Raw genomic sequence first — 21,807 nt, forward strand, 5'->3', positions numbered from 1 at the left:
TTTAATATAAGCTAAGTGAGTCTATTCATGTTAATAAATAAAACTTTCTTTTAAGTGATTGAATTACTTATTAGACTCAGGCTATTATGTATATATGTTCTTAAAATTTAGGATTATAGAATCTTTCCTCTGTTCTGCCTTTATTTCATAGACTTACAGAATTTTGAAAAAGCTTATGAAGTTAATTTGCATCAATCAAAATATTTTAAAATGATTGCCTACTATTTTGTAGCATATATAGTTTTATTCATGGAAATTACTCTATGCATTTCACTGAAATATTTTTTGGGGTAGTCTAGTCATTGAACTATCACAGTGGAGTATTTTAGAGATAATAGTAATTGATTTTCTTTTAGTAGTTGAAGTTTGTGAAAGCAGTGGCTAAATTTTTTATCAGAAATGGACTTTGTACACTTTGTGACCCATGTACTATCCTATATAACAAAGAGCTAATATGCTAATTAGACCGAATAGCAGAACGACCGCCTGGATGACCTTCCGGACAAAGCCAGGGCTGCGAGGGCCAAACCCCTTGCATGAATTTCGTGCATCGGGCCTCTATTATATATGTAAAAGTCTGAATGACTGAACTACCGGTTGCTATGACACGCACTGACCACCAGGGGGCAGACGCTCAACACGGGAGCTGCCCCCTGGTGGTCAGTGCACTCCCACAGCGGGAGCTCCGCTCAGCTGACTGAACCAGCCCAACAGCCCGGCAGCAGCCACTCCCTCCCTCAGTAGTCCTGCAGGTCCAATCTCCAAAGAATGGGCCAGGCACTGATGGACCAGCGCTGGCCTCCTGGAAGTCAGCCTCGAGCATCGCGGCCACTTCCCCCCCAGATGCTCTGTAAGGAAGAAAGGATATAAAAGCGGCCTCCAGGTGGCTCCTGACAACCGGCTCAAACATCCCGGGCCGACAAGGGCGTTCCTCTGCCCATCGGGAAGGCTAATCGCATCCCAGCCCCCCACCCTCTCACCCTCCTAGGGACCCCACTCGTGCACGAATTCATGCACAGGGCCCCTAGTTTGTATATAAAGTTTTAGGAATTATGCATACAAGAGTGGGCAAAAGTAGGTTTATAGTTGTAAAACATAGAATACAATAATTAATAAACAATACAAGAATAAAACTGTTTTGTGTACTCACAATTGTAAACCTACTTTTGCTCACCCCTGATACACTGAAATAAGTATGGAATCAAAGTTTTGAATCCAGAATTAGTGGTTATTCACAAGATTTCTTGAAAAGATTATTGTTATTTCAGAGTAGAATTTTAAATTCTAATCTTTTAAAGTATACAAAGGAAATCACAATCATTTTGGGTCACAGAAACTAGAAGTACACTGATTGGTAGTGTAGTGCCCCACATTTTGGGTATAAAGTTGCCACCTTTTCCTTTTGATATTTTGCTGCTCTTACTGACTTTATCCTGCGTAAAGAAAGTGGTATTTTCAGGAGATTATTTTCTCTGCTGGTGTGAAACATTTGAGCTGATAAACCTAATAAGCTCAAATTCATAGAACCATCCTCATAAGTATTAGAACTGGGAGGGAACCCAAAGGTCCATCAGTTCAGCCACTGTGTTAATCTTTTCATCACCACTTCTAGGAATGTATCACATTGCTGCAGCTGAACTACATACAGTACTTATCAATAGGATTGAAATTCAGAAGTCCCATGAGTGTACAGCTATTTTCATAGCAATGAGAATATAGAGACTTTTTCATTTCCATCACCACATTTCTAAGCTTTAATAGGAAAAATTAATAATGATATCAAATGATATGAAGAAGGGATACTTTTATCTCTTTTTAAAGGGACATGATCCAACCACAAGTCAGAATGTAGATAATAGGGATTGGAAAGAACAGGCTAGTCATTAGTTCATTTCTATCATAAGTACCGCTTGTTTAAAATGTTTCATTATAGATTTTTATTTCTTTTTGTTGGTAACCTGAGGGCAGTAACACTGGCATTTAAATTTCTAACAAATATATGAATTATTTTACATTTTGATATTCTTCTCTTTTCTGTTGTTGTTCTGAGCATGTATAATCTTTAGAAGTATATATTTGGAGACCAAAGACTATTAACATGTCTCTTTGATTGACAGAACAATTATTCATTCACTTATTGATAGGTTTGACCTAATCTAGGGGAAATACGATTGAGACATTACTATTCTAGTTTGGGAATTGATCTGAAAAAGCAAATCATACCTCTTTCAAAAACTCAGTTATGTGTTAGCTTTTCTCTTAAAACTATTTTAGTAGTTTTCCATGAAAAGGAATTGTAGAAAGGTAGTAACTGAACTTGTGTCTGAAGCAAGGGAAAATACTGGTTACATAAAGCTTTATATCATATGTGGTAGCTACTGTAGCATTTCTCTTGTATGACAGTAATCTAGCCTGCAACATCTACTTGCAGTTTTGAAATTAACCTGTAATTTAGTCTTCACCCGAAATGACAAAAATTCAAATGACTCTGTGGGGTGCCAAAAGATGCACTGTAAACAGGGCCCAGTAAGAGGATAAGGTAGAGTTCCATCAGGACAGGCTCTTTTTCACTGTGTCAGTATTATTGCAGTGAAATTAACGCTTCTTCATGGTATTTTACTCTTTTAGTACAGCTTAAAATCTTAATCTAGATAAAATAGTAATTCAGTCTAGGGCAACATAACATTTGTATAATGGACCAAAATGTTAGGGCTTCAACAGAAAATTTAAAAAGGCTTTTTTCTTTTGAAAACTGTTGCTTGTGTGAGAGAAATGTGTTTTCTCCACTAACGTTGTCACTGTCATTAGTACTTCGGTCCATGTCTCTAACCATGCCTCTTTTTTTCCTTTTCTTTTTTTAAATACATTTCCTGCTTTTAAAAAATCTAATTTCTGATTCGAAATGGTATCGCCGTATTAGGTTAACCAGACAACAGTGCTTTTACTAGTAATATAGCATAATGTATAATGAGGTATACTCCACTGAAAGTGGGCGGCCCAGGGACCTGATGGCAGTACCTTTCTTCCTCTGTTCACCTAGTAGTAATCAGTTAATCTCCAAGTGTCTTAATTTCCTCAGTTACTTAATAGTAAAGGATGGTGGCAGGTAGAATTGGATCACATAATCTTTACAGCTTTCCTAAGGTCTTGCATATTTCTCATACTGTCATTTCCTTTTAAAGGAAAAAGTAGTTTTTGAGGACCCACAAGAATGTATTTTCACACTCTTGTTTAATGACATTAATGAAAATATCTTTTTATATTAATTTATTACTATATAAGAGAAGCCTTTACTTTATAATTGGAAATTATTTTTAAAAGCTTAGCCTCTAATGAAAAGCCTTTTAAGAGTTCTAGAATTCACTGACCATAAGGATATTCTAGTTTTAGCAATAGTAAATTTCTGTATATATGAATTCTCAGGTTATTTTCTCCTTATCTGGAAAGATAGCAGTATGAAAAATATGATGGTAAAGTTGAAAGTGCTGGGAAATTCCTTGAGAGCTATTGATAGACATTTAGTAAAGTGTCTCATCCTGGCTGAGTGGCTCAGTTGGTTGGAGTATTGTCCCACACACCGAAAGATTTTGGGTTCAATTTCAGGTCGGGGCACATACCTAGGTTGTTGGCCCAATCATCTCCAGTCGGGGTTCATCGGGAGGCAACCAATTGATCTATCTCTGTCTCTATCTCAACCTCTATCTCCCTCTCCTTCCCTACCTTCCTTCCACTCTCCCTCTTTCTCTAAAACCAATAAATATATCTTCAGCTGAGGATTAAAAAATAAAAAAGTTTACCAATTTGAAATTATCGAAAACCATAAACACATAAGTAGTTAGAAAAATATTTGATAGTAGTCTTTGTTTTTAGAAGTAATGTATTCTTAAAGTAATCTCAAAGAATGCCTTCATCTATTTGGACTTTTTAAAAGTGCTATTTAGCAAGTGAAATAATAAAGATGAGGCAGGGAAAACAGGGAACTGCTAATGATGCCTGTACTCTGAACATTTATTTATATATAAGAATTATTTCTCTTTTTTTTTCATTTTAGCTTTGAGGTTTTCTGCCTTAAATAAAGCTCAGTCATATACATTTTATTCATTGTTAATATTTTTATGTTTCCAAGGGATGACTTACCCTCTGCTCTTGAAACCAGCATTGACTGCTATAACAAATATAAAATATTACCAAGGATTCACGATGTCTTATGTAAACTGATAGAGAAAGGCGAGACTGATCTCATTCAGAAAGGTTAGTCACCTTTTAATATCTTGGTGTACTTGGTGTTCGCCCCCCCTCGTCGCTTATTTAATCTTAATGCATTGCTGTGAAGAGAAAATCAAACATGAAGGCAAGCACATCCAGAGAAATGTTGTTACACTTCTAAATTAAAAAGAAAAATATCAGATAGAATTTCAGTATTATAAATGTCCTTGATTTTAATAACTGTTCATTTTGAAAAGTTGCCCCTCTATTAATTTTTGTTCTACTTCTTGGTGATGTAGCTTTATTAGGATTTTTTACCTTTATTGTCACCAGTTTTCTTTGAAGCTAGTCTTAGGTACTTAATGTCATAAATGTATGTAATTGAATAAGAAATGTGACAGAAAATAGGTTGACATAGATCTTTTTTTTTTTTTTTTAATTTTTTTTTAAAATATATTTTATTGATTTTTTACAGAGAGGAGGGGAGAGGGATAGAGAGTTAGAAACATCGATGAGAAAGAAACATCGATCAGCTGCCTCCTGCACACTCCCCACTGGGGATGTGCCCGCAACCAAGGTACATGCCCTTGACTGGAACCGAACCTGGGACCCTTCAGTCCGCAGGCTGATGCTCTATCCACTGAGCCAAACCAATTAGGGCGACATAGATCTTTAAAGTGTTCTAAATATTTGTTTTAAAGTTTTCTTGTTTTTTTTTCCAGAGCTTCAGTGATTTTATATTTCTCTTTATTTTTTCTTCTGATATGTTTTCTTCTTTCCTCCCTAGCAATGGACTTTGTGAGCCAAGAACAAGGTGAAATGACAATGCTCTATGATCTCTTCTTTGCCTTCCTACAAACAGGAAATTACAAAGAGGCCAAGAAGATCATTGAGGTGCGATTTTAACTGCAGTATTCTAATAGTTCAGCTATTTAGAGTCTTAGGATGGGTTTAAAAATTTTAATCTTTAATTACACTTGTTCTAATTCATGTTAATATAATTCAATCCCAATAGTGGGGCAGTAGTGGGGGGAAACTTGGCCAGCTTCTTTATCCTATATAATAAAACCCTAATATGCAAATCGAGTGAACAGTGGAATGACCAGCAGAACTACCAGTCGCTATGACACACACTGTCCACCAGGGGGCAGATGCTCAACGCAGGAGCTGCCCCCGTGGTGGTCAGTGCGCTCCCACAGGGGAGCACCGCTAAGCCAGACGCCGCCTCCAGCAGAAGCCGCCTCCACTGTAGGCAGGCAGTCATCCCCTGAGGGGGTCCCAGACTGCCAGAGGGTGCAGGCTGGGCTGAGGGAGCGTGTGCACATGCCTCCCTCACACCGCCCCCCCCCCCTCCCCAGTGCACCAATTTTGTGCACCGGGCCTCTAGTATATAATTACAGTTCAGAAAAGGCAGCCTAGTTGTATATTGAATTTGTTTCCTCACTTTGTTAAATTCACTATTATATATCAAGATGGTATTTGCATAAATCTTGGATTGTGGAACAGTTAAATTAAACTGGCATTCCTGGGTATAAAGTTGCTAATCCTCTTTGCCAAGGAATTCTTTGTTCTTAAAAGCAGTGGAATTTAATTTGCTGCAGTCCATACTCAGATTTATTTGTAATGCTTGTCTACAAGTTAATCAGCCAAACAAGTGCTATCTGCAACTGTTTGGCATTTAATTTAACATTTCTTCTCTTTTTTTTTTTTTCTTTAACTATGGTAAGCAGCTTATGGGAAATAGTAGGTGATAAACCTGACCTATTTGGGTTTCGTATATTTTATCTAAGTTTGAAATTTTGCTTACTGAAATCGATTAGTCAAAGAAAGGGAACTATAAAGTCTGTACAAATTGTGATTAGTTTCACTATTAAACAATTCTGTGTCCCCTAAAAAACAAAACATTCCTCAGAAGATGGACACATCACCCTAAAAACATATTTAATGTGATTATATAAATTTGTAAACACATCAGTTATCGTGTTTCTCTTAGATCATACTTTGCTTTACTTCGTGTCTTTTTCCAAAAGTGCCCATGATGGATGGTACATAGAGGTGGTGTTTGGACTTCTTGTTTGTATATCGATGACTGTTTATCATTAAATTGAAAACGTAGATACATACCCGTAAAATTTTTAGTTTCTATTGCTGCTTTTGAAAGAAGAGAAAAGTCTAGTATGGAAAAGGACTGTGAAATTAATTCAGGACTTTCTTCTCTTCTTGTCTGTCTTATACCTCAATTGATCCTCCTGCCAGAGGCAAGTGGGACATGCTTTCTTGGACAGGTGTTTCTGTAGCTAGAGTAGTTCATTTGTATTTTTTAGAAATGGTATAAATTCTTTCATTGTAAGTGCACAGTATGTATATCTGAAATTATGAGGGGAGCTGCCTGCCTGTTAAGTTCTGCTGCTCTGTATGCATTTTATCAGTATTAGCAGGGCACCGATCAGAGTAGAAATTAAGCTCAGGTATTCAGATAATAGTGATGAAAGGTTCTACAGTAGATAATCATGTGTCTCTGTATGTAATAAGCAGGACAAAATAGGAAGAGCCAAAGGTATAGAGTGAGTTCTCCTTTTGCCATCTACTTGCTAGTGTGATAATGGGCAAGTTACTAAACCTTTTTATGCTTTCTCATCTATAAAAGGGAATACAGAGTGGGGCAAAAATAGGTTTACAGTCCATATGGAAAATAATGCAATAATTAATAATACAAGAATAAATTGTTTCTCATACTCTAAACTGTAAACCTACTTTTGCCCCACCCTGTATACTATCTTTTTAAGATTCAATCACATAATGTATGTAAAGCAGCTTGCCTGTTTCCTGGATTATGGCAGTAATCAATAATATTAATTCTCTTTGCCCCTGAAAGGTACGGATTGTATTTTCTTTTTTACTCCACATAATTCACAATATGATGCTTAGCATAAGGTACATGCTTTTCGCATGAATAGGCAATGAACAGGAATACTCTAAATCTTTGGCAATGTACGACATCATTGAGTGTAATCATTTAGGAATGGCTTTCTACTGATGACAGATTTTTCATGGTGGGTATATACAAAATTGCTTAAAGATTAAAGAGTAGCTTTACAGAATTCCTGCAATCCCCTAGAGTAGTTCAGCAAGGTGTATTATTAATATATGAGAATATACTGAAGTACATTTTAGTTGCTTTTTAAAAAATGGTTAGTTGGAGTTGAATTAAAGTTGGGAACTTGCTTTTTTCACTATTGAATTCAAGACCTGGAGTTCTCTCTTACAGTTTTCTAAGGATTATTGAAAAATGAAAATTAATAAGTTAGGACTGTATCAGCATATGAAAGAATATTATAAATACTGAGTAACATTTTTTTTTAAGGACCTCTTACCCTTTGCGATAGCAAGGATGAATCTGGAGATTTTTTTTTTATTATTGATTTTTTACAGAGAGGAAGGGAGAGAGATAGAGAGTTAGAAACATCGATGAGAGAGCAACATCAATCAGCTGCCTCCTGCACACCTCCTATTGGGGATGTACCCGCAACCAAGGTACATGCCCTTGACCGGAATCGAACCTGGGACCTTTCAGTCCACCGGCTGACACTCTGTCCACTGAGCCAAACTGGTCAGGGCATTGAGTAACATTTTTATCATTTCCCAAAATGCAATAGTGTCTTACCAATGGGTAGATTCATTAGGGTTGAATTTCCAAAGCAAAATATACAATGAAGTTTCTTTGATTTGAAGCACTGTGGTAGATAAGATAAACCAGTGATTAAAATGACCATAGACGCCCTAACCGGTTTGGCTCAGTGGATAGAGTGTCGGCCTGCGGACTGAAGGGCCCCAGGTTTGATTCCGTTCAAGGGCATGTACCTTGGCTGCAGGCACATCCCCAGTGGGGGGGTGTGCAGGAGGCAGCTGATCAATGTTTCTCGCTCATCGATGTTTCTAACTCTCTATCCCTCTCCCTTCCTCTCTGTAAAAAAATCAATAAAAAATATTTTTAAAAAATGACCATAGACTTATTTTTATACATGGATTATTGTGAGAGAATGGGATTATAGCTGTTATTTTGCTTTATGCTTTTCTGTATTTTCTGAGTTTTCTATAATGACTATATATTTTTTTCTTATACTCAGAAAAAGTGTTATTTTCTTCCAAAAGAAAGCGTAATAGAGAGAAGTGAATTAGACTAAGATCAACCCTCAGGGAGCTAATATGAAGCTCCTTGAACGTGGGATTAATATGTGCAGAGAACTGGTATATAAGACTGAGAAGTGTTAACTGCTATAAGTATAAATAGGTATGCAAGTTCAAGAGTAGAACTTATTCCTTAGTAGGAAATTAGGTAAGATTTTCTGGAGGATATGGGGTATGAAGAGGAGACTGGTGGTACTTAACATGGGGAGTTTGAGAGGTTAGGAAGTATTAGAGCAAAGAAGTAGAAAAGGGGAGATCACTATATATTCTCTACCCCCCCACCCCAGCTTTATTGAAATATACTTGACAAATAGTACTGTGTAAGTTTAAGGTGTACAAGGTATTGATTTGATATATTTATATATTATAAAATGATTACTTTTTGTTCTTATATAAGTGGACCTAGTACTAAATCGGAACTTCACAAAGTGTTTTGAAACACAGCAACCCAGTTTTTTATTACAATAAGTAATTTATCCTCATTGTTCATTAAATAGATCGTATATAGCAAAACAAAAAACTAGAGGTGAGTTTTAATTCAGCATTTACTGGTTTTTGATAAGTTATATTCAATGTCCCAGTTAGAATTCTATTCTTCTCCATGTTTTTATTACATTTTCTATTTTTGCTTTTAACTTGTAGTGTTTAAAATTCAGTAAGATGTTAAGAGATAAGCCAGAAATGTAGACTCTTTTACAGAAGCCTAGGAGATTTAGTTAATCTGACCTAGATGTTCTTTTGATGATTGAGACTTATATGTGAAAGCAGTTCTCAATTTCAAAATGAAACATAGAAATATGTGCTGTATAAGTCAGCTGTCCTGCCAGTGACAGAGAGATTAATCAGCCACAAAAAGGAAGAGTTTTCTATAAAAGTTGTGCTATTTAGATCGTTGGCATTTGGATCAGCAATAATATTGAAAGTTGTAAGTGAATGTAGTCCTTGCATTTTGCCATGTTCCAAAGAGGATTGTCTAGTTTTTTTTTCAAGGGCTTTTTGTATGCAGTTGATGTTGGTTTCATTTTCAGCATAATGCATGTGAAGCAAAACAGATAATGTGAGAAAATCCATGGGTGGAAATTATGTGAAAATGTAAATATTAATGATACTTGAGAATATAGTTAAAAATTAATTGATTCAACATTTATTTCTTGTATTCCAAAATGTGGACACTTGCACAGGTAGCATGAGAACACTTATACAACTTCTGTACCAATTTTTCTATCATTCTATCAAAGCTCTGAGTTGTTAGTTCCTGCTTCAGTTGTTAATTTAACATTATACAATATTATTTTAAGAAATAAAAATGGGATTTATAAATAAGAGATCAGACTGAGGGGGTACCTGGTTTGGTCAACCTAGCTGAATGGAGATATCAGTAAAGGTATCTCCTGTAGACTAGAGCAGCCAGGGCTCTAGTGAGTGTGTAGTTTTATTATCATATTGCTATGATTGAAGTGTAGTATTTAATGGTGAAGCCCTCTTACACAAGATGAAACTACTATAGTTACACTGACAAATCCTTGAATTATATGTATAATGGTTTGGCTTTTATTCCAGTATCCAGAATTGTAAAATAATTGCTTTGAAGCCAGAGTTATTGACTAAATGTCAGTAATTTCTAATTGAGGATATAAGGATATAACATGACTCAATTATTGAAATAAACTAAGACTCTGAACTAATTGTAAATACTTAGCTTGACTTAAGTACTTAGTTCTTTAGACATTTAATTTTAGATCTAGGCAAGTATTTGCGGTAGTCAGAAGACTTTTATCACTAAAGTTTTACAAAGTATTATTGTGATAATTGTTAATAAGTCTATGAAACGTTAGTAATTTTTGCTTCCTGAATCTAGTGGGATGAGAGAGAGAGAGAGAGAGAGAGAGAGAGAGAGAGAGAGAGAGAGAGAGAGAGGTTTGACATACTTTGGAGCATACTTTGGAGTTTAATTTCATTATTTCAAGATTTCTTTTTGAACTAAAGCAAGCTTAACCATTTTAATAACTAAAGCTTTATGGAATGAAAATTGATCTGTAAAACAGCATTTTGAAATAACCCAAATCTTATAGACACAGGTTAAGTATTGGTTGTGTGTTATGCTCTATTCTAATCCTAAAGATCTTTGATAAATATGGGTTTAAGTGGTAGGTTTCTTAAGTGTATATGTTTGAGAAAGAGGCAGCAAATCCATTAAAGGAAAACTATTTGTCTTTGAAAAATTAACATTTAGCTACAGCCTTACCTTATGTGCTATATGATCCTTTTATTTTACAGACTCCAGGCATTAGAGCACGATCTGCCAGACTTCAGTGGTTTTGTGATAGATGTATTTCCAGTAATCAGGTTTGTGTTTAATTTCTGGTCTCAAGTACCTAAAACTATGAGTAGGAAGCAAGTGTCCTGCATGTCATATGAGCATTTGGGGATTTCAGGAGAGACAGTGTTATTAATGGAAGTAGTGTTATCTTGGTTGTTTTCCAAATAAGCTGTGCTTAATTCTTGTTTCCAAGGTGCCGTAGTTCCTAAGAATTCTGATTTGGACCCTGAAGATTTTAGCTTGCCTTATTTTATTTATTTTGAGCAGGCTAACCTTATTTCCTTGGCAATTAAAATCTGCTTTAATCCTTAATGACTAGAGGAGTCGCTTGCTGGGAGCCCAGTGCAATTTCTGCTTTACTTCTCCTACCTCCCCTGCAGTTCAGATATCTGTCCACATCTTGCCAAGTAAAAGCCACAGGGGAAGAGGAGTATAATGTTTGTATGGAAGAGTATTCTTGAAAAAATATAGTGTATACTCACTGAGTCCTCCACCCCAGATATCTGAAAATTCTCCAAATGCACCTTGTGGAGGTTCCCTCAACTACATAATTGATCATGTTGTGTTCTTGACTCCAAGGAACCTTTAAACCCTTCACTTCAAAAAAATTGTTTTAAATTGTGATAAAAAACATGTAACATAAAATTTCCCATTTTAATCATTTTAAGGTGTACAGGTTAGTGGCTTAAGCAAATTCACATCACTGTGCTCAGGCCTTTAATTTTGAAATAAAGTTAATTTACCTTTTTTGGGTAAAGCTAATTTCAAGGATTATTCAACTGAGATTTGTCAACTATAAAATATATATTATATATAATCTAGATCCATCTCTTGTTTGTATTTTTAAGGTTGAAACTCTAGAAAAATTAGTGGAGCTGACACAGAAGCTATTTGAATGCGACAGAGACCAGCTGTATTACAATCTGCTAAAACTATATAGTAAGTAATCTGACTGGTCCTCATATTTTCATTTTGGAAACATTTATTTATTCTGTTGAAGGCAGTAGACAGACGGGAAAGGAAGCACTTTGAGGAAGCACCAGGGATTGTCAAATGTGGAATCTTCAACAGAGGCTCAAGAAGAGGGCAGATTGAACTTTATTACAAAATGTTATATTTAATCGCTAATTTTTTATATTCTTACAGCAGTAATGAGAAGTGAGAAAAATCTTCATCAGAGTTGCAGAATTTAATAGGACTTTTGAGTATAGACTATTTTTTTCTTTTTAATTAAGTCTTCTAGATCAGTGATTTTTCAACCTTTTTCATCTCATGGCACACATAAACTAATTACTAAAATTCTGTGGCGCAGAATTCGATAGTATAGAATTTTATACTATATTTCTTGACGATCTGACGAAAAAAATAGGTGTAATTTTGATTCATTCACACCAGACAGCTATTGTTGTGTTGGCTGTTATTTTTTTATTTGACAATCTAAGTCAGTGCCCCTGACTAAATAGGTAGGTATTGTCTATTTTTTAAATCCTTGCAGCACACTGGTTGAAAATCATGGCTCCAGATGTTATCAGTCACTTCTATAACTAGGTAACTGTCGACAGTGTTCATGAGTATAGATCTTTTTCCAGAATAATGCATATTGATGTACAAACTCATTGCTAAGCAGTGGAACAGAATAGAGAGCCCAGAAATAAATCCATGCCTGTATAGTCAGTATTTGACAAAGGAGGCAAAAACATACAGTGGACTAAAGATAGTCTATTTATAAGTGGTGTTGGGAAAATTAAACAGACACTTGCAAAAAAAAAAATTAAACTCGACCACCTTTTTACACTGCACACAAGAATAAACTCAAAATAGATTCAAAGCTTAAATGTTAGACTTGAAGCCATAAAAATCCTAGAAGAAAACAGTAAAATCTCAGACATTTCTTATAACAATGTTTTTTTCTGCTGTATCTCCTTGGGCAAGGGAAACAAAAGAAAAAATAAACAAATGGAAGTACATCAAACTAAAGAGTTTTTACACAGCAAAGGAAACCATCAACAAAATGAAAAGACACATCACTGAATGTGAGAACATACTCACCAGTGATATAGCTGCTAAGAGGTAAATATCTAAAATCTATAAAGAGCTTATAAAACTCAACACCAAAAACCCAAACAATCCAATTAAAAAATGGGTAAAACACCTGAATAGACACTTCTCCAAAGAGGACATACAGATGATCAATAGACATATGAAAGAATGCTCAGTGTCACTAATCATCAGAGAAATGCAAGTTAAAACCACAATGAGATAGCACCTCACACCTGTCAGAATGGCTATCATCAATAAATCAACCAACAACCGGTGTTAGCAAGGATGTGGAGAAAGGGGAACCCTCGCACTGTTGATGGGAATGCAGACTGGTGCAGCCACTGTGGAAAGCAGTAAGGAGTTACCTTAAGAAATTAAAAATGGAACTGCTTCATGATCCAATGATTCCTCTTCTGGAGATTTATCCAAAGGAACCCGGAACACTAATTTGAAAGAATATATGCTCTCCTATGTTCATTGCAGTGTTATTTACAATAGCCATGATCTAGAAACAACTCAGTGTCCATCAGAAAATGAGTGGATGAAAAAAAACTGTGGTACATTTACACAATGGAATACTACTCTGCTGTAAAAAGAGAAAATTTCACCCTTTGCAACAGCATGGATGGACCCAGAGAACATTATGCTAAGTGAAATAAGCCAGTCAGAGAAAGACAAGTGCAATATGATTTCACTCGTGTGGAATTTAATGAACAATCTGAACTACCAAGCAAATAGAGACAGACTCAGAGAGCAGGCAAATAGCTCAGGGGGAGGTGTGGAAGGATTGAGCAAAATAGAAAAAGAAGTCATGGACACGGACAACAGTATGGTGATTTCAGGGGTGGAGAGGAATGGGTGGAGGGGATAGAGGGGATAAAAGATGGATGAAAAAAATAAAACAAAGTAAAGTTTTATAAAAAAAATGATCACACACTTGTCATAGAAATTTTTCAAGTCAGTCTAAGAGACAAAATTCTCCCTACTCAACTAAGTGAAAAAAGTTTGTTGATTAGTCACTTTTGAGGAAAATCATACAGTTGCAGACTGAATTATTTGAGATGCTCAGCTGTGTACTATATCTTATACACGTACTCATTCTCTTTCCAAAGACTGAAGTACCTGTCTCTGATTTTGATTTCAGCAGTGAGCAGTTTCTCAGTTACTTTAAAAAGACAAACTTTTCATCAACATGATTTTTAAGGTGTTTAATGAAGTTCACGGTTTTTTGTTGTTGTTGTTTGTTTGGTTTTTAATAGGTCAGGATTGTCTATGGTTTAAAATTCAAAAGGTATACAGAAAAAAGATTTTTTTACTTTGGTCCACAATCACCCTGTTCCTTTCCCTGGAGGCAGTATTTGAAATAATGCATCCTTCAACATCAAATAAGAAAAAGTCCTAAATATTTTCATGAATTCTACTTAATATGTTCGTTCATTTCTATTTCATCAAATTTTATAGAAATAAACAGTGACTGGCAAAGAGCTGATGCTGCCTGGAATAAAATGCAAGAAGAAAATATTATTCCTCGTGCGAAGACATTAAGATTATTAGCAGAAATCCTTAGAAACAATAATCAGGAAGTTCCATTTGATGTACCTGAGGTAATTTTTTTTTAACTGTAAGCATAACGGATTTTCTTGTCAATATAACTTTAGGTCATAGATGAGTCCAGTTTTATACTGAAAAGATCACTGTATTTGCCACTTTTTGTGTAACTGAATAATTTTGTTTTTAACTTGTGGTATGAGGATGAAAAAGATTCCCTGAATACTCCAGCACCATCACTTGAAGAAGTTAATTTACAGAAAGATCTGTTGAGTGCCTGCCTAAGGAAGAAAAGCAAAGGTAAGCATGTACGCTAGGGTGTTCTTTCTAATAGCAACATGGATCTAAGCCCAACAAATTAGAGTGTTTATAGGATAGAGATGGAACTCTAATTGTATATATTAATTCTTATTTTTTAAATTAATGAAGACATTTTGGGGCAATTGGGAAAATTTAAATATTGAATGAGTGGTAGGTAATATTAAGGAATTGCTCTCATTTTTATTAGATATTATAATGATAATTATGATTTATAGGAATATGTCCTAAATTTGGGAATATATAATAAAGTATTGACAGATGAAAAAAATCTAGATTTTTGTAATTTATTTTAAAATACTTAAGCTATAAAAAACAAAGAGCAAATCTGGCAAAATGTTCATAATTATTACTATAGGTAGGTGACGGATGTCTGGGGTTCATTACACTATTTAGATTTTTCTGTACATTTGAAGTTTTTCATACTAAAAAACTAAAATAGGTATACATTTTTTCAAAATTACACTTTGAAAATAGCATTATCATGAAAAATTTTTGTATATGAATTTTAATATATTTTTTGCTTTTATTTATTTTTATTATTTTAAATATATTTTTATTGATTTCAGAGAGGAAGGGAGAGAGAGAGATAGAAACATCAATGATGACAATCATTGATTGGCTGCCTCCTGCACGCCCCCCACTGGGGATCGTGCCCACAACCCGGGCATGTGCCCTTCAGTCCGCAGGCTGTCACTCTATCCACTGAGCCAAACCAGCCAGGGCTTTTTTGCTGTTATTTAAAAGCAAAAAATGTTAGAGTATTAACTACTCTAATCATATTGTGTGTTGAAGTAATTAAGCAATACAGTAGTCTCCCTTCCTGCGTGGGGAATATGTCCCAAGACCTCCAGTGAATGCCTGAAACCGCAATAGTACTGAACCCTTTATATACTACGTTTTTTCCTATCACACATACCTATGATGAAGTTTAATTTATAAATTAGGCAAGGAAGAGATTAACAACAATAACTAAAAATAAAAAAGAACAGTTATAACAATATATTGTAATAAAAGTTAAGTGTCACATCTACACTAATAAAAGAGAAACATGGTAATTGGCGTACGACCGCTACCCTTTTCATTGGCTAATCAGTGAGTATATGCAAATTAACTGTCAGCCAAGATGGCGGCCGGCAGTCAGGCAGCTGGAAGCGAGCATGAGGCTTGCTTGCTCCAGGGTCTGCAGACTCCAACGTTCCCCACCTCACTTGCCGGCCTCTGAGTTGCAACTCTAAGCAACTATGTACTATGTTGCAAATGTAGAAGCTAAACAAAAGCCCAGAAACCGATTCGGCCGGGCTTTAGCAACATTGTATCGGTGTTTTCAGCAGCGAGGCCTCAGAGCTAAAGCTGGCCCAGAATAAAAAAAAAAAAAAAAAAAGAAAACAAGGAGCGGTTGGAAGCTTCAGTCACTCGCTTCCGGAAAACAGCCCTCAGCCCCTCACCCAGACTGGCCAGGCACCCCAGAGGGGACCCCCACCCTGATCCAGGACACCCTTCAGGGCAAACCAGCCAGCCCCTACCCATGCACCAGGCCTCTATCCTATATAGTAAAAGGGTAATATGCCTCCCGGCACCGGGATCAGCGGAGCAGCGAGGCTCCCGGCACCGGGATCAGCGTGACAGGGGGCAGCGCCCAAACCCCCTGATCACCCTGCGGCTCTGTGTGTGACAGGGGGTGGGGCCACAACCTCCCTATCTGCCCTGCTCTGTGCCTGATAGGGGGGAGCTCCCCAATCCCCTGATTGCCCTGCGGCTCTGTGTTTGACAGGGTGCAGCGCACCAACCCCCTGATGGGCCCTGCTCTGTGTGTGACAGGGTAGAGCCATAACCTCTCCATCGGCCCTGCCCCGAGTGTGACAGTGGCGGCGCCCCAACCCCCTGATCGGCCCTGCTCTGTGGGTGATAGAGGTTGGCGCCCCAACCCCCCTCCATGGGCCTTGCTCTGTGTGTGACAGGGTAGAACCATAACCTCCCCATTGGCCCTGCCCTGAGTGTGACAGGGTGCAGCGCCCCAACCCCCTGATCCGCCCTGCTGTGTGTGTGACAGGGGGCGGTGCCCCAACTCCCCTATCGGCCCTACTCTGTGAGTGACAGTGGGGAGCTCCTCAACCCCCTGATCGGCCCTGCTCTGTGCGTGACAGGGTACGGAGCCCCAACCCCCTGATTGGCCCTGCTCTGTGAGTGACAGGGGGCAGCGCCCCAACCCCCTGATCGGCCCTGCTCTGTGCATGACGGGGTGGCGCCGCAACCTCCCCATCGACCCTGCCTTGAGTGTGACAGGGGGCGGTGCCCCAACCCCCCAATCGGCCCTACCCTGAGTGTGACTGAGGGTGGCATCGCAACCTCCCGATCCGCCCTGCTCTGTGCATGATGGGGCAGCGCCCCAACTCCCCAATCGGCCCTGCTCTGAGCCTGACCAGGGGCTGCACCTAGGGATTGGGCCTGCCCTCTGCCACCCGGAAGCAGGCCTAAGCCAGCAGGTCGTTATCTCCCGAGGGGTCCCAGACTGCGAGAGGGCACAGGCCGGGCTGAGGGACCCCCCCCCTCCCCCCGAGTGCACAAATTTTTGTGCACCGGGCCTCTAGTTAGTAAATAAAATAAGGGATACTTGAACACAAACAAGCACTGCAAAATAACACAGTCGATCTGATAACAGACATAGCAACTAAGTGACTAATGGGTGGGTAGCATATACAGTGTGGATACACTGGACAAAGGGATGATTCACGTCCGGTGCACTATTTCATCACACTACACAGAGCAGTGTGCAGTTCTCCATTTAATATATTTGGTCAGCAGTTGACCGAGAAACTTTGAATAAGGAGGGCCTACCGTATGTTATGGTTGGAGGCATGGCATGAGCCCTGTTTCTTTATTTACTTCCCTGAAGGCATGCCTACTTCTACCATGACTACTTTAAAAGTTTTATGACCATCTTGAGCCCTCTGGTGTAAGCTTGCCAACTTCATGCCAGCTATTTTCACTTAGACTTTGTTGTACTCTCCCAAAATCAAATATTAGTTTTGTTAATTTGTCTCCATAAAATGGTACCATTCATTATCTTTAAGTCCTTCAGTTTTTGTGTGGATTTTCAAGTAAGGTTTATGATAATTCAACCAATATGTAGCAGATTTTGTTTTCAGTTTTAATATTGACAGTTTTCAGTACTGGTCAGTAGAAAGAAATTAATTTAGAAATTTATAGAACCTCTTAATTTCTTGACTTAACTAGAAATTTTGTGACACTAACATAAAATGTATGAAATTCGAATAAGCTAAGCTCCTATGCTCTGTCAGTCATACAGAGAAGCTTTATTCTCTCTGAGTCAGTTTTCATAGCTGCATATCCAGTCTATTCATCCTTGAGTCTTTCACCATGCAGCTCTTCAACCTAAATGTAAAATTAATTATTATCAATACTACTTAAATAGTCTAGTGCAGTGGTCGGCAAACTGCGGCTTGCGAGCCACATGCGGCTCTTTGGCCCCTTGAGTGTGGCTCTTCCTAAGCCTTAGGAGTACCCTAATTAAGTTAATAACAATGTACCTACCTATATAGTTTAAAAAATTTGGCTCTCAAAAGAAATTTCAATCGTTGTACTGTTGATATTTGGCTCTGTGACTAATGAGTTTGCCGACCACTGGTCTAGTGGAGTTTTGACTTAACTGAGATAAATGTAAGGTTAGTGGATAGTTTCTGGTTAAAGATTCCAAAACTCCTTCATGTATTGTCTTTTTAAAAGTTTCTGTTTTATTTAAGTAAAAAAATTTAAACAATTAACTAAATGAATGCAGTGTTTATTATAAATGTAGAGCTACCTCCCTATTCTAGTTTTAGTATACAGTTTACACTTACCTATTTGGTTTCATCCTGTTAATTGTTTCAGAGCTTTTAGTCACTTTTTTGTATATGTTGGATTTGAATGCTTAGCAAAATATGAATACCTTGAGAAGTGAATGCTTGCATTAGCACTTCATCAAATTTCTGATAGTTTGGTATACTTAAAGGGATAGTGTGACTCTCATGCCAGAAACAAACTGTGGTCAATGAGTTTGGTGTATTACAATGATGCTTTTTTCTTTTAACTACTGAAAAATAATAAACACAGCCATAGTAATTTGTGTGAAGACTACAATTTCTAGAAAACAACTAGTAAGATTTTCTAGATTATTTTATTGATCCTAAATATTCAAATCATACATATTATTTATTTTCATTCAGCAAACTAGTGAACTGTTATATATGCTTGTTGGAAAGTCGACACTATTTGTGTTACATCTTAACTTCTTAGCTCCCTTAAAAGGAAAATATATGCATTGTGTACTGAGTGATAGTCCGTTCTTTTCTAGTTAAGATACAAATATTAATGTCATACCTTTGCTCTCTTGTTTTCTGTGAATTTAACTTGAAAGGATAACTAAGTTTTTGTTATGTCATTTCAGTATAATAGAGGGGCTAATGCAAAATCCCCTAATTATAAATACAAGCCTGGTTTCTGCTTGTTTAGGAAACACTGAAATAGCTCAGAATGTTCTTGTGAGCATTAATATCAAGTTCATTCCTAGCTGTATGTTCTAGTATATCCATAGAAGGTTGTACCTAACAGTTCAGTTATGCCAATCTTTATTGTGATTTGTTTATACACACCAGAGAGTGGATTGTAGTTTCAGTTGGATGTTTATAGCCAGGCAATTTTATTTCAGAAAAGTAAGTGACTGAAAAGTGTAGATACTTCTCTTTTGGTAACATCTTTTCATTCACTGACAGTTATTGTGAACAAGTGAAATAAAACTGTTAATCAGTCAAACAAATGTTGCTTAGTTTACTTGTTAGATATCTGTATATTTGAAAATTGTATGTTTTTGTATAAGTCCTGTCGCAGCCAAATAATTTGATCTCCTAATTTTAGAATTATAGGCTATATTCACTTTAATGCTATTGTGTGGAAGTGTTAACCATTGTAACCACCCACTTATAGATTAAAGATTGCTTTAAAATGAATCTTTTGCTCCCCTCAATCTAAATTATACCTCTGCTTTATTTGGACTTTAAGACACATTTTGCAGTTTACTTCAAACTGGTATCTTTTGACAAATTCAGAAGAGCTGTTTCTAATTTTAATGGCATGAAAATAATTCATTGACTTTTGAAAGCGAATATGAAAAATAACTTTAAAAGAAGGCCCTTTCAAGTATCATCCATTTGGATTAGGTAGTAGTTTTCCAAACTCACTTTGTATTTTAAAGATTAGAAGAGAGATAGCATCTGCTTGCATGAGCAGTGTATATGTCTCTGTATAGTTGGTAAAATTTAAAAGAAACAAATATGTGGGTTTAGGGCTATGTTTTCGTTTTTCTCCCCCCTCCTCTTTGCCACTTTAGAATGATGCCGTCTCATTTTTGTTGTTTTACTTTCTTCATAGATGCATATAATATTTTCCTGAAAGCACAAAAGCAAGATGTTGTGTTTGACAGTGAAACTTACAACAATCTTATAAAATTACTGTTGATAAAGGATAGCTTTACACAAGCAATGCAAGTGAAAAATTTGTAAGTATTAGTCCATTTATTATACCTCTAACTTTAAAAAATACCATCTGTTATTAAGGATTTTTCTAATGATGTATTGTAACGGTTTCTCAACTACCCACAAAAATCATATGAAGTGGTTTTCTAATTTTATGGGTTTTTTAAACCTATAAATTATGCAACCTTTTCTGGCCCTACGTAGTGCAGTACCTTTTATTTATGTTGTGTAACCTCATAACTCATTTATGGTACCCATAGACAGAAAAGTAATTTGTATCATGTTCTGTTTCTTGTTCAGCAGCTAGATCCACGCACCTTTTGTGGTAGGAGCAGCCTGGCATAACGAAGGGTTTGAATCTTACTTGAAAGCTCTATGACCTTTGAAAAACTACCTCCCAATCTGAACCTCAGTTTCTCTCCTATGATGAGTGCATAATAATATTCACATTAAAGATTTCTGCTAGATATTGAAAGGGATTAGCGAAGTAGAGAAAATATAGGTGCTCAACGCATCTTAAATACATTTTCCCCCCCTTCTGTTGTGTTTTTTGTATGATTTTTATTTGTTTTTAGTCTGATTGGTGATGGTAGTGGTTTTGTCTCTCTGGCTAGTTTCCTAGATAAAAATACTCAGTTGCTAAGTAAATTACCTATTTTAAGAATACTCACTGTATCCTCAGTTAGTGACTTAGAAAATTTGACAGTGAACAACATCCTGTCATCTGTAACCATTGAAGTCATCAAGAGGGTGTAGGTTTTTTCCTAAAATTACTTTTCTCAGGAAATTATTATCTACAGTCTCTCCCGACACTACCCATTATAATCAATGGCATTCTGAAGCAACAGTTATTTGGGAGGAAGGAGAGTGGGAAAAATAGAGGAGCATTTATATGGAGAGTTGGGTATGAAAAAGTGGGTGGATAGAAGCAAAGAAGGAAAACTTAAAAACTTTTAATCCTGGGGTTGGTTTAAAAGACCTCTAAAATACTTTCCAAAAGCACAGATGATAATTTTTTATTTTAACCGGACTTGTTCTAGAACAGCGAACCTCAGATTCTGGTAGCATAACATAAAAAGATTCCCTCCATGCAGAGGCTCTGATTCAGCTGATCAGCAGTCTGCATTTTACTGAACACCCAGAGATTCAAGACTCACATCTTAAACATTTTGATCACATACCATTAATAGTGAATTGTATTAATGTCTCACATGTAAGTATATCATAAAACATAAAGGAATAAAGGATAAGTTTTAAATAGAAAGGTTTAAACATTTTCTTGGCTCACCCGAGCATTCACACAGTGTGCATGCCTTCGCTGAAGACCATTTTCACAAGCAGTTTTTCAAACGAGTTTTAACCAGTTAGTGGGTCATAGAGTGTATATAATGGGACAGAACCAACATTTTAAAAAATGAAATAGAATATAAAATATCAAAGCACTTTATGTACTAAAAATATTTTGTGATAGTTTATTTTAATTATATGTGCATTTACATATTTATGCATTGGTATGTGTTGTATAAACTTGATCAAACAAGTATGCAAGCTGCTGACCAAGACAATGGTTATAAGCACAGCCCTTCTGTTTCCTCTTATGTCCACAACCTGTAAAATGTAAGTTTATCTTTTTTCCTTCCCTCCCGCTATAGATCT

General features: G+C 36.7%; 1 protein-coding gene across 6 annotated transcripts in view; it reads left to right on the top strand.

Annotated features, from left to right (window-relative positions):
- Window positions 1–21,807, top strand: part of LRPPRC (leucine rich pentatricopeptide repeat containing) — an 87,412-nt gene that overhangs the window by 49,164 nt on the left and 16,441 nt on the right. For 5 of the 6 annotated variants that reach the window (XR_002827148.1, XM_023747298.1, XM_023747305.1 and 2 more), the window contains 7 exons: window positions 4,127–4,251; window positions 4,994–5,100; window positions 10,672–10,740; window positions 11,563–11,653; window positions 14,216–14,358; window positions 14,500–14,602; window positions 20,048–20,174. Coding sequence is in view for 5 of the 6 variants with exons in the window: in XM_023747298.1 (XP_023603066.1) it covers window positions 4,127–4,251; window positions 4,994–5,100; window positions 10,672–10,740; window positions 11,563–11,653; window positions 14,216–14,358; window positions 14,500–14,602; window positions 20,048–20,174 (765 nt within the window). In the remaining variant the exon portion in view is untranslated. The remainder of the gene's footprint in view (window positions 1–4,126; window positions 4,252–4,993; window positions 5,101–10,671; window positions 10,741–11,562; window positions 11,654–14,215; window positions 14,359–14,499; window positions 14,603–20,047; window positions 20,175–21,807) is intronic. The other variant, XM_023747301.1, reaches the window with a different exon arrangement.

This window comes from Myotis lucifugus, unplaced genomic scaffold, assembly GCF_000147115.1.
Source record: "Myotis lucifugus unplaced genomic scaffold, Myoluc2.0 scaffold_6, whole genome shotgun sequence".
NCBI lineage: Eukaryota > Metazoa > Chordata > Mammalia > Chiroptera > Vespertilionidae > Myotis > Myotis lucifugus.